This window comes from Drosophila kikkawai, chromosome 3R (genome assembly GCF_030179895.1).
Source record: "Drosophila kikkawai strain 14028-0561.14 chromosome 3R, DkikHiC1v2, whole genome shotgun sequence".
Classification (NCBI taxonomy): domain Eukaryota; kingdom Metazoa; phylum Arthropoda; class Insecta; order Diptera; family Drosophilidae; genus Drosophila; species Drosophila kikkawai.
In genome coordinates this window covers 24,869,778-24,882,144 of record NC_091731.1, presented here as the reverse complement: position 1 = coordinate 24,882,144, position 12,367 = coordinate 24,869,778, and the positions used below count along the sequence as shown (strand labels likewise).

Here is a 12,367-nt window from a genome sequence, read left to right as displayed (position 1 = left end):
GTGCTTGGTGACAAAGGAAAGCAATCAAGTTGTCAAATAAAATCGCCATTACTTGAACCACTTTCAACAAAAGATGTGTGCGGTGGCACACTTATGACATATGCTATTATTCTTTTGTTGTTTTCATAGCCATTGAACGGGCTTCGTGTAATATTTGTAGCCATTATCTGCGATCAAGATATCAAACTCCCACTTTGACCTTATTTCAGTCACTACTTGGCTATAAATTTAATTGCCGCAAAAGTCTGAAACCCTTGGCTGGGCATATTAATTAGGTGAAAATGCCTGCTAATTTGTGCCCAGACATGAGAGCTTTTCCACAAAATGTTTGTGCCGTTTATAATGATATTTCCAATGCAATCAATTAGTCCACATTGCGCACACAGCTACATACTGTATGAAGACTTATGATTATTATTTTTTAACGAGCTTCGCCTAAGTTGCTCTCGGTAGACGGTACGTATGCGTAATGTGCATAAATGACATATGTAACGAGTAGCGTTGTTATGGCTTTTCACATTAAAGACATTCTATTAAAGTGCCATGGCGGCTTATGTCATGCCAAAAGAAATACCCATAAAGCTGAGAGTACACAATTGCTATAAAAATAATGGACAGCTAAATCAAGTTTTTGGGAGGCAGCAGAAACAGCAGCAGCTGCAGAACTCGCTCCCCACCCAAAAGCCCATATGATGTAAGTTCTCCGCGGGTTCAAGACGAGTCGAAGACCCAAGTCCGACCGTTAGGTGTCTTTAAGGGTTAGCGGCATAGAAACCAGAACTCCAGACAGCGACAAAACAAGTGAGCTTCAAATTGTACACTTTTCTAAAACGATTTTAGTACTTTTGATATTAAACTTGATTTATTTTTCAAATATTTTATATTGATTTCTGAAAATGATATGTTTTTCTTCACAAATCAGTGCATTTAATTGCTTTTAAAGATTATTTGTGGACTTATGCAACTCACGATACATTTGTTTTTGATTGCCGTTCTGCCGTTTCGTTGGCTTTCACTCGAATGCTTCCTGCTCTTTTTTTAATAATGATTCAATTACATCTATCTTAATGACACTTGAAAATGGCCAACTCTCGGTTGACAGTCGGCCAGATTACGTTTCGGAAGGTAACAAGCTTTCGCTGTACGCTGTTTCTGGTACTGTCAGTCCCAGCATTTCCGTGAGATTTTATTGCATTTTTATGTGACAATTTCTCGGCAGACACACGCATCCGAAGCTCGCATCGAGGGCAGGAAGGTTATGTAAAGCGTCGAGCATTTGCATTTCATTAAATTGTATCAAATTGTATCTGCCGGCGAACTTTCGGTTTCGGTTTCTGTCTCAGTCGAACGCCTGGTGAATGTATCTAATAGATTACTAATTTCACTTTATGCGTGCCTGTATCTTAGTTGGCCGGCCCAGTGTGGTGCGATTTGAGCTAGCGTGCAAATATTTTAAAGAGTTTTTTAACTCCGACTACATTTCTTTTTGTCCGTTGCGTTTTATTTGCCACCAGAGAAATCCATGGGCAAATTCACTTTCGTTGCGGTTAACCAACTTGACTCACTAATGGCTTATTAAGTCCAAATAGATCGGATTCAGCGCACTTTTTTATGATCCATCTGCCAGGCACTGCAGCAATTGAATGTAATTATCGACAGTGTGGCACAATAAAATGGCGAATAAAAATAATCCGAGACCGGAATAAAAACCATTCTGCGGTTTATCGCCTGCAATTTATGCTAAAAGGTTTCATTTTCAATTAAGTGTGATCATTTGAAGGGAAAAAAGCAAAGCAATTTGAGCCGGGCCCAAGCAATTTGTTTACTTTCTTCTGCTCTTAATTGAGGTAGCATTAAAAATATTCTGACTGTGTTTTGTTTCGAGAATCAACAGCCGGTGAGCACGCGAGCCCAAGTACTAATTGGGATTCTAATGTGTATTAGAGCGCGTTGAGATTCCCATCTGGCATGCGCTAATAATTCAACGGAGATGGAGGAGGGAGGGTCTCTGAGAACTTTATGAGTTTTCTGGCGGAGCTAAAACAAACCGCAGAAATTTCACTTTTACCAGCTCAACTGAATGCACATGGACATTCGTTGCATTTCCCCTTTAAAACAGGTTTCCATTATACGTTTTTCGGGTTAATAAGTGCAACTGACAACCGGCTTGCCAGTTGGTCAGTCAGTCACCAAAAAAACTAGGTCAAATATTTGCATTTCGGAGACGTTACTTACTCTAGTGGAGATGGAAATGTTTCCACCTGCAGTTACCATAAACTAAGGCACAGTCACTTGAGCAAACACTCGCAAATCACCACAAGCTCATAATTCTTTGACGCAACTTGTTGTTGTGGCGTGACGCCTAATTAGCAAGACACTTTGTTGTTATTTGTCCGCTGGTCACTTTCGCTCTCTATTTTCACAATTTGGTAGATTTGATTTCTAGAATCCCCCAGCGCGTCTTTCACTTTTTACCGTTGTTAATTGGCAGAGAGGCGCGATAAACGTGGAAGACCGGCAAGCGTGGAAGACCAACTGATCGGAGGTGCCGCCTCTGCACAGATGTGGCCAACCTTGGGTGTTGGTAGGTGAGTTCAATCGTTCCAAACACAGACACTCGAGAGAGATGTGTGCTCTCCGGAGCATTTCTCCTTCAGCCTGAAAGTATGCTTACATACCTTACTTTAAGTACGAATAAATAATACTAGTTGGAGGGAAATAAATAATTTAAAAATTCATTTCAACTACAAATTGCATTATTTTATTATCTTAATCTATTTTTTACTAAACTTGATTCTTTTGTTTTATGATTAGTTGGTCGCCTCAGTGCTGGCATGAGACTCAATAGGTTTGACTTCGTTGTCACTGCTCTCCAATAATCTTACCGGCACTGTTGGCTTGGTGGGTTGTGGGGCTTTTGTGGTCATTTTGGTTGTGGTTGTAGTAGTCGTTGTCTTTCTCCATTTTCCTCTCCACTTTTTGGGTCCATCTTGGTCGGCTGGCTTTATCCTATTCCTTATTATCTTGTGCCATTCACTGCAATCATCCGTTTGCAAAGAGCTCCTAAGTAGGTTTCCAGTCATCATTTCATTGAAACTCGTTACGAATTTATCTTCGATGTTGTCCTTGGGTGGAGTACTCATCAGCTGCACCGGTTGGTTCAGCATAAAGGGGATGGGGTAGGGAATGTAGACCGGCATGGGATAGAACATTGGCTGAGCGGGCGACAGGTGGGCAGTGGGCGTGGTTGCTAATGGTCCATTGGAAACAATAGGCGAACTCTCCCAAATACCAGGTAAGGACAATAGGTCCTGCAGTAGAGGCGCCTGCTTTTGGCCAGGATTCAGAAATGGTTTTCGATTTGGAGGCACAGGATTCTTCCTAATGACCTTTTCTGTGGTGGCAATTGCTTCGGTTGCTGGTGGCTTAGTAGTTTCCACGTCTGGAATTAGTGTGGACTCAGCATCCTGTTCCGATTTGATTGCCTCCCCAATCATTGACTGACTTATTGGATTTGAAAGCACAATCAGTGGTGCTTTTGGATCATCTCCACTGGCTTTGAGAACAGCCACTTGACCAAAAGCCAACCAAGTCTGGCACAACAGGAACCCCAAAACTGCAGCTAAAATAATATGTATATAAGGACAATGTTAAAGCAGAAATGGGTTTCTACGTACCACTATGAAGTATCTTCATGGCGACGATTTTCTTACTAAAGTTCTTGAGATAAGTTTCGCTTTTTATATGGCCGAACTCGTGCGAATTTTCGAAAGTAGGTTGCCGGCTAAATTGATTCTTAATAAATTTGCTAATTGACAAGTGTGCATCTTTTTTTTTATCTTGACGTAGCTTTTAATTAAAAATAAAAAAAAATGTTGTGAAATTTATTATCTTACAGGTTTCTAAATACAATAATGATCCGTAAAAGAAAACATTGGGTCTTGTTACAATGGTAATTAAACTTTTTATTATTGTTACTTTAGCAACAAAAAATAATTAATAATTTACTTCAAGATTTACTTAATTGGAAATTAATTTCAAATGTACTTAATTTACTTCAAGTATCTCAGTTTTTCTCTAGTCAAAATACAACATTTACAATGTGGTTATTAATTATTACTTTATTAAATTTTATTATCATTTATTGTTGATTCATTATTAGAGCTATGCTGTTTTTGAGCCCCGAATTCTTTTGAAAAATGAAGTGGAAAAAAATGAAGACGTCTGTGATGTATCTGAGCTGGGACGTTGTTTCTTAAATGGTGAACTTTCCCATACTCCGGGTAAGGATAAAAACTGAGATTGTAAATAATACTCAAATCGATTAGGACTTTGTCCATTATTAGATGTCAGGTCCTCGGTTTGGCTAGGCCTTATAAGACTTCCAGAAACAGCAGTTCCATAAATGTCAGGTGGAATGTTTGCTTCCGCCTTAAAAATTGGTTCAGATTTTTCCTCTGTTAAATGCTCTTGTACAAAATTTGTTTTATATTGTGTGCTATTGGTGTCATTTGTTGGAGGTCTTGGAAATATCAAAAGTTTTTCAACCTCCGCTTGACTTAGCGGTATGCTTGATAAACATCCAATAACTATAAAGACTGAAGAGATACAATTTTGGTTTAGAGTCCTAAGCTTGTAGAAGACAACCTACCGCAGTAAATAAACTTCATGGTCAACTCTACCATTTTTTTTTTGCGGTTCAGTAAGCTTTTTATACATATAGTCAAATCAGGGTAGAATTTGAAAGTAGGTCACTGGCAAAATCGTTGTTTAATAGCTCGCTAATTAACAAATAGAAATTCTTCTATTTAATTTTCCATGTTAATATTGTGCAAAAAAAGCCATACAGATAACATAAAAAGATTCTTTGCAAATAAATACACCAAAATAATTTATAAATATTCATCGATTTATTAACTTTGGTAAAGAGATTACACTCATAGAGTACTATCTACTTTGGCAAATAGGAAGAAGAGGGAAAGTAGCACAAATATGTACTCATGTCATTTCAGTTGTTGAGGTTGAAGTATTTGGAATAGCATTGGATGTTGATGGTTCTTCCGTTGTTGTACTTGGAGATATCGGAATCGCATTGGATGTTGATGTTGGGCTCTCTGTTGAAGTGGGAATTGCAGGGGACGTGGTTGATTCTCCTGGTTTAGTTGGAGTTACAGGAACTGTTGGCTCTTGTGTAGTCGTTGTTGAGGAAGGAACTGCAGGAGATGTGGTTGGGGATTCTGTTGAAGTGGGAATAGCTGGAGATGTTGTTGGTTCCTGTGTAGTCGTTGTCGAAGAAGGAATTGCAGAAGATGTGGTTGGGGATTCTGTGGAAGTTGGAATAGCTGGAGATGTTGTTGGTTCCTGTGTAGTCGTTGTCGAAGAAGGAATTGCAGGAGATGTGGTTGGGGATTCTGTGGAAGTTGGAATAGCTGAAGATGTTGTTGGTTCCTGTGTAGTCGTTGTCGAAGAAGGAATTGCAGGAGATGTGGTTGGGGATTCTGTGGAAGTTGGAATAGCTGGAGATGTTGTTGGTTCCTGTGTAGTCGTTGTCGAAGAAGGAATTGCAGGAGATGTGGTTGGGGATTCTGTGGAAGTTGGAATAGCTGGAGATGTTGTTGGTTCCTGTGTAGTCGTTGTCGAAGAAGGAATTGCAGGAGATGTGGTTGGGGATTCTGTTGAAGTTGGAATAGCTGGAGATGTTGTTGGTTCCTGTGTAGTCGTTGTGGAAGAAGGAATGGCAGGGGATGTGGTTGGGGATTCTGTGGAAGTTGGAATAGCTGGAGATGTTGTTGGTTCCTGTGTAGTCGTTGTTGAAGAAGGAATGGCAGGGGATGTGGTTGGGGATTCTGTGGAAGTTGGAATAGCTGGAGATGTTGTTGGTTCCTGTTTAGTCGTTGTCGAAGAAGGAATTGCAGGAGATGTGGTTGGGGATTCTGTTGAAGTTGGAATAGCTGGAGATGTTGTTGGTTCTTGTGTAGACGTTGTGGAAGAAGGAACGGCAGGGGACGTTGTTGGGTCTTCGGGTTTAGTTGGAGTTACAGGAGGCGTTGTTGGTTCCTGTGTAGTCGTTGTCGAAGAAGGAATTGCAGGAGATGTGGTTGGGGATTCTGTTGAAGTTGGAATAGCTGGAGATGTTGTTGGTTCCTGTGTAGTCGTTGTGGAAGAAGGAATGGCAGGGGATGTGGTTGGGGATTCTGTTGAAGTTGGAATAGCTGGAGATGTTGTTGGTTCCTGTGTAGTCGTTGTTGAAGAAGGTATGGCAGGGGACGTTGTTGGGTCTTCTGGTTTAGTTGGAGTTACAGGAGGCGTTGTTGAAGAAGGAATGGCAGGGGATGTTGTTGGGGATTCTGTTGAAGTTGGAATAGCAGGAGATGTTGTTGGGGTTCCTGTTGGCGTAGGAAGTGCTGTAGATGTGATCGGGGTTGATGTCGGAATAGCAGGGGATGTTGCTTCTCCAGGCTTTGTTGGAGTTATTGGAATAGCAGTTGATGTTGTCGGAACTCCCGTTGATGACGGGATAGCTGTGGAAGTTGGAGGCGTTCCCGTTGGGGTCGGAATAGCGGTGGAGGTGCCTGGGTCTGCTGGTTTTGTTGTGGCTTCTAATGGTGCTTTGGTAGATTTCCTTCTTCGCCGCCACTTTCCCCATAACCTTTTGAGTCCGAAGCTTGATGGAATCTCTGTGTTATCGTCATAGTTAGAGTCATCCAGGAAATTCTCAGTCCTTATTTCATTGATATTTTCTGCGATTTGTTCTTCCAGCTTGCCCGTTGGGGGTCGAATTTTATTATAAATTTTCTGGTTCCCATAGTTGAGTTTTATTGGTATGGGGACTTCCGAATCAAATGTTTCTCTTATTTCTGAGTTTTGATTAATCTCCGCATGGCTCAAATATATGCTTGAGATGCTTATGACAAAAGCTAAAACTGTAGAATTGCATTGATTAGAGCCTAGGCAATTTTAATATTGAATAAATAGTTTTGCTGAACCTACACGTTACTTTTTGGATAGTGTAACACAAATTATGATCGCTCAGCTTAACGATTTATTCTATGTGCTTTCTTTATTACCCACCATAAGAAATCGACTTCATGGTTATCCCAAATAAACTAAAGTTCTGCTAATAAATTTCCCGTCTTATATAGAGGAATTCCTTCGAATTGGAAAGTTGGTAAAAAAACGATAATAATTTGGCTAATTGAGTTAATTTGCTTCTAACTTTTCTTTTTATGTATGACTTCTTTATTTATATGCCCATTTTTTATTGTAATAATATTTTTATAAATGTATTTTAATGTTATACATGGCTCATAAGCGCATAGTTTTCATGAATCTATTGCGTTTTGGTACTCAAGTAAATGTAAAACAATTGTATTGGATGGAACGTTATTTATAGATATTTTAGTGGCAAATAGTGTATATGTAAGTCTGCCCAACCGCAGAAAATTTAGCTTAATTAGCAAAATTATTGGGTGAAAATAATTATCACCTGTCAACTTTCACATTTGAATGAATTTGCCTATATAAAACGAGAAATGTATAGGCAGAACTCTAGTAGATTTATACACATGGAGCCATAGCTAGTGTATACGGAACAACGAACTTTTTATGTATTTTAAATTAGACATAGACAACGATTCGCTTTAGCCAGCTAAGTAAATTTTAGTGACTATTTGAAATTTAGGTATAATCATTTGGCTTGATCATATTACTGCTGTATTTGCTTGCTTTATAGTTCTTATTGTAAAATAAATAAATAAATTATGAGAAAATATTACAAGGTGATGTCTAGAATTATTAGATTTGGTTGGTCGATGCCTCAGATTTCATGGATCGAGCATATCCGCCGTAGCCAAAGCCACTGGCGGTGCCACCGCCTCCTCCAGCGGCAAAGTGCGGACTGTGTCCGTGGCCTCCATCCTCGTGAGTCACCGAGTGCGAGTGGCTAGAAGTGTAAATGGGCTTGGCCACTATCTCATAGGTGGTTGACTTTCCGCCGCCGCCGGCCAAACTCTTGAGACCCAGGACTCCCGATAGGGTCAGGGCCATCAGAGCTGTCATCAGAGCCTTGCCGGCCATCAAAGCAATGGCTCCGAATCCCATGGCCATGAGCATGCCCTTCATCATTACTCCGGCTGCTACGAGGGCCTCCAGGCCTCCTTTCTTGCCAAACTTGTGTTTGCGACCTTCTACCAGAGCTTTGTCGTCCAGCAGGCGAAATCTTAAAAAGCGCGTCTTCAGTAGATTCTCCAGCTTGGCCACTATGTAGCCATTCAGCCGAGTGCTGGGATCACTGGGATAGCTCCGCGCAACTTCTGCAAAATGAAGAAAATTTGAGAATAGAAATTAAAATTTTCATAATTTAAAGCGACTAATTGAAAGCACTGGTATTTAAAGTAAATGGGATCACACACCGGCCATTAACTCCGAAGTCTTGAGCTCTGTGGCATTCTCATCCTTCACCACACTGACGCCGGGTAGAACATTGAGCTCCTCCTGTTCGGCAAGTTTTTCCATGATCTTGACAAACTCGATCTTAAGGCACATCCAGCTGAACGAAGACGTTTCACAGCCACTGAGCAGGGTTTCCGATTTTTGAGGCTTCTTTAGGGTTTCCGCGAGAGTTGGTGGAGGTGCTTCCGTAGGCTGGACAACACTCGCTGACTGGGCGTATTTGCACATAAAGGCAAATAGTGCCAGATAAAAAAGATATTCCAGGGTCTTGGTCAGCAACATCTTCGCTATCTACTGCCTTGGGGATTGTTCGAGTGACTGCAACATCTCGATTTTACGGCCTTACCTTTATACCCACCGCCACTGCCGGTGGCATTTCCATTCCCATTTCCCTTTCACCAAAGCCCGGCTCTGTACTCTCGGACTCGGGGCCCTTGTGCTTTTCTAATTACCCAAACGATTTGTGGTCGAAATTCTTCCCAGCGTCAGTCAGCTGCGTCCAACTGGGCGGCACTTTCGCTTTCCTCTGCGGCCAGCGGCCAGTCCAGCGAGACGGCCGGCCAATTCTGTCACCAAAAGGTTCCAGCCACCGAGTTCCCCAAGAGATGAATAGAAAACTCTCCGGGTCTGGGACATCCAGGTAATTACGAGTACGATTCCGAGTACGAGTCGCGTGCCTCGGACCTCCATAAATTAAGACACAGCATTATCGCTGCCTAACTGGGACTAACTAACAATTCATTGTTAATTATTACTACATTTTCATTTTTGTCTGGCCCCAGCCTCGTTTCGCTACTTTCTTTGCTCATTTTGCCCTTGAGGTAATATATCTTTCCACGCCGTGTCTCTTGCCTGTTTTATATTCAGATTACATGCAGTGCTAATGACCAATTTGTTGGCCGGCTTTTGATTTTCGCTTTTTCCCAGCCAGCCAGTGTTTGTCGGAAAAGATGGCATGAACAATGACACGGTTTGGGTAATTAGGAGTAAAGAGTATCACTTTTAAATATTAATTAATCAGGCTAAATTTCAATGACACTTTTTGATTATAATGATAATTCAAAATTATCTGCCACAAAAACAAATACCTATTCATGTTAACCTAAATAGGAATTATAAATTAAAGGCTTTACCTCAAACTTATTGCATCAAAATTCAAGTAAAATTTATTTAGAAATTATGAAAAAATTACATCGTAATAAAAATAAATATAGAGGCTGATTTAATGAAATTACAAATTCTCTCCCCTTGGAGGCTTTCTTGTGCTAGTCGTTGTTGATGTGGTCCACTTATTTCTAAACTTCTCGCCGAATTTCTCGAAAAATCCTGTTCCATTATTATTGAAGGGCGGGAATCGCAGCTGGCCACCGTTCACGGAATACTCCTCCGCAACCGGCACAGGCTCAACGTTCACAGCATCATCCTTGGGCGAAAGTGAAGTTTTTTCCTCGTCGACTGGAAGGGTCCAGGCCAAGGACACTAAAAGGCCAACAATGAGGGCAAGCCCAACGAGTTTGTTGCTTAAGCCGTTCATCTTAGATATGTTGATCTTTGGGCACTCGATGGCCGTTTATATATCATCTCCAAGTGGGACAATTGATTAAAATCCAATTAGGAAGTTATCGCCAAGAAAGCCCACTGGCCTAAGTCCAACCAATTAAATTTGCTAATATAATTAAGCAGAAATATATCTGGATTTGCGAGAAACCCAAATGAAAGTGTTTAAAAAGCAAAAGCTATAGAAAGTAACCGTGAAAATTCCGTATTTACATTTTGGTTAAATTCGGGTTTTCTTGTTGACTTAACTTGACGTTTTCATTTCAGTTCGTTCGGAAAATCGGAAGTCATGTCAACAGAGGGCGCAAAATAAATCAAGTTGCCAGTTGGCCATTAATCTTTGCCCCTGTCGAATATCTGCGACCGGGGTCTTGTGACATTTTGTCAGGCTAAAAAAAAAAGGTCAGAAAATATGTTTTACATACATCAAGGGAAGCGGGAGCCCCTAATTTTTTGCTTCGACGCTTTGAAGCTGTTTATAGCCCCACGATACCTGTTACATTTTCAGCTTAAATCGTTTAAGACAAACAAGGTAGGAGGCGGGTATGTTTCTGCATTTGTTGAATCATTTTTATTCAATTGCTTTAAGTTATCTGAATAAATACTTAGTAAGTAAGCTCTTGAGCAGGCATAATCTTCGTTGTTTTCGATGAACCTGAGTGACATTTACATCCGCCAAGAGACATGTGGATTGTGGAAATGTGCAATAAATATGGCGCAATCATGATTGACTTTAGTATCCTTAAGCATTGTCCTGAGCTAGCCAAGAGTCGTGGACCGTTTGTGGTATTCTCTCTATTTTTGTGATTTTCTTTTTCCTTTTTTTTTGGTATGTCGCAGCTAACTAACTAAATGTAACTAAATAATTACTGACTACGAATTAAGCCATTCTTCAGGTGAGTCTTTAGGAGGAAAGGAGACAGGGATGACGAGCATAGAGTGGAGAGGAAGAAGGAATGAGGACAGAAGGCGAAGAAGGTGAAGCTTTGGTAGGGTAAGATATAGCAGGTGAGGGGTTCAGGCTAGAATAGCGAGCGATGGATGGATCGATTTGGGAAGTTCCAGCCTAGAAGGGCTGAGCCAGACCGTAGTGGTTGTAGGCCAGATCGGCGGCACCAGCCTGACCATTGCGGCTCCAGTCGGAGTGCACGATGTCGGCGTTCAGGGGGCTGCCGGTGATGTAGGCAGTGGTGATGTGTTCCTTCTTCTTGGCCAGCAGATCCTTGAAGAAGGTGGCACCTGCAAAAGGAATTGGTTTTTAATTGTTCCATTTTATAAGCCATTGTCAGGCAAACTCACCAGCCAGAATGAGGGCCAGGAAGGAGATGGCCAGAGCCTTCAGCGAGATGAACTTGATGATAGTGAACATAACCTTGACGACGATGGCCTTCTTCAGCTTCAGGACCAAGAGCAGGGGCAGGAGCATCTTCTTCATGCGCTTGCTACGGGATTCTGTTTTTGTTTAATAGAAAAAGGTAAAGAGAAAGCGTGAAACTCAGTAAGTTACCCAAAAGTATACAGTGCTTGGCAGGCGGGAGAAAGCTTTCACTTTTTGGCAAGGCCACGAAGTATGCAGCTTGTTTTGATTGAAGAAGTTAGTTTAATTTAAGAAGTTAAGTTAATTTTAAGCAGGAAATTAACTTTTAGTAATACAAATGTTCTACTTGCGTTTTAAATTATAACAAAGATTTATAAAGTAATAAAAGAATACAGTACATATTATTTCGAGTTGTAAAGGTCGAGGAAGAGTTTTTAAATTTTAAGACACTCCTATTTACGTTTAAGTTGTTTTTGGAATTGTGAAATAATTCCATGTTAACATTTATTCAAATTTAATGAATATGTAAAGCTTCTCTTCTCGTTCTTCCCTTTCTCCAACCGTCGAATTACTCACCCTCCATGGCGCGTCCGGTGTACTCGTTCTCGGCGTTCTCCTCCTGCTCATCTCCGGAGAAGGAGAGGTTCAGCTCGTGAGTCTCCAGGTATCGCTCGGCGCGATCCTCGAAGGACTCGACGGCCTTGCCGGCACCGAAGCTGCGGCCCGTCTCCGATCGGTCGATCCGCAGACCGCCGAAGAGCGGCACGGACTCCTCGTTATCCAGGCGGTTCAGCATGTTGACCAGATCCCGCTCACCGCTGTCCTGCGAGGGCAGGGCCAGGGAGCCACACACGAGGCTGGCCAGCAGCACTACACAAACGAATTTCGCGCACATTTTGCTTAGTAAAAGGGGGTAAATAATCCTGATTCCTGGGAACGGCTGCCGGGAGCTGCTGCTGCTGCTGTGCTGTGCTTGGCGAACGGGAAGCGCTTTGTGGCTAATTGAATGCACTGCCCCCGCATTTTATACCATTTTGTATC

At 41.5% G+C, this 12,367-nt stretch overlaps 5 protein-coding genes across 5 annotated transcripts; all 5 read right to left on the bottom strand.

Moving 5' to 3' along the window:
• Positions 1-2,810: 2,810 nt before the first annotated feature.
• On the bottom strand, positions 2,811-3,696 carry LOC108085589 (uncharacterized). The gene is made up of 2 exons (XM_017182256.1): positions 3,678-3,696; positions 2,811-3,622 (listed from the first exon to the last, which is right to left on the bottom strand). The coding sequence occupies exons 1-2, from the start codon at positions 3,694-3,696 to the stop codon at positions 2,811-2,813; spliced, it is 831 nt and encodes a 276-aa protein (XP_017037745.1).
• A 1,302-nt stretch (positions 3,697-4,998) lies between these two features.
• Positions 4,999-7,090, bottom strand: LOC108085588 (mucin-2). Its single transcript, XM_017182255.2, has 2 exons — positions 7,072-7,090; positions 4,999-6,923 (listed from the first exon to the last, which is right to left on the bottom strand). The coding sequence occupies exons 1-2, from the start codon at positions 7,088-7,090 to the stop codon at positions 4,999-5,001; spliced, it is 1,944 nt and encodes a 647-aa protein (XP_017037744.2).
• A 704-nt stretch (positions 7,091-7,794) lies between these two features.
• Positions 7,795-8,758, bottom strand: Osi16 (DUF1676 domain-containing protein Osi16). Its single transcript, XM_017182285.2, has 2 exons — positions 8,412-8,758; positions 7,795-8,312 (listed from the first exon to the last, which is right to left on the bottom strand). The coding sequence occupies exons 1-2, from the start codon at positions 8,731-8,733 to the stop codon at positions 7,795-7,797; spliced, it is 840 nt and encodes a 279-aa protein (XP_017037774.1). The 5' UTR covers positions 8,734-8,758.
• Positions 8,759-9,682: 924 nt separating this feature from the next.
• Positions 9,683-9,985, bottom strand: LOC121501923 (uncharacterized). Its single transcript, XM_041774537.1, has one exon. The coding sequence runs from the start codon at positions 9,983-9,985 to the stop codon at positions 9,683-9,685; it is 303 nt and encodes a 100-aa protein (XP_041630471.1).
• Positions 9,986-10,570: 585 nt separating this feature from the next.
• On the bottom strand, positions 10,571-12,314 carry Osi15 (DUF1676 domain-containing protein Osi15). Its single transcript, XM_017182271.3, has 3 exons — positions 11,903-12,314; positions 11,308-11,460; positions 10,571-11,247 (listed from the first exon to the last, which is right to left on the bottom strand). Exons 1-3 carry the CDS (start codon positions 12,219-12,221, stop codon positions 11,075-11,077), a joined length of 645 nt encoding a protein of 214 aa, XP_017037760.1. The 5' UTR covers positions 12,222-12,314; the 3' UTR covers positions 10,571-11,074.
• Between the last annotated feature and the right edge of the window lie 53 nt (positions 12,315-12,367).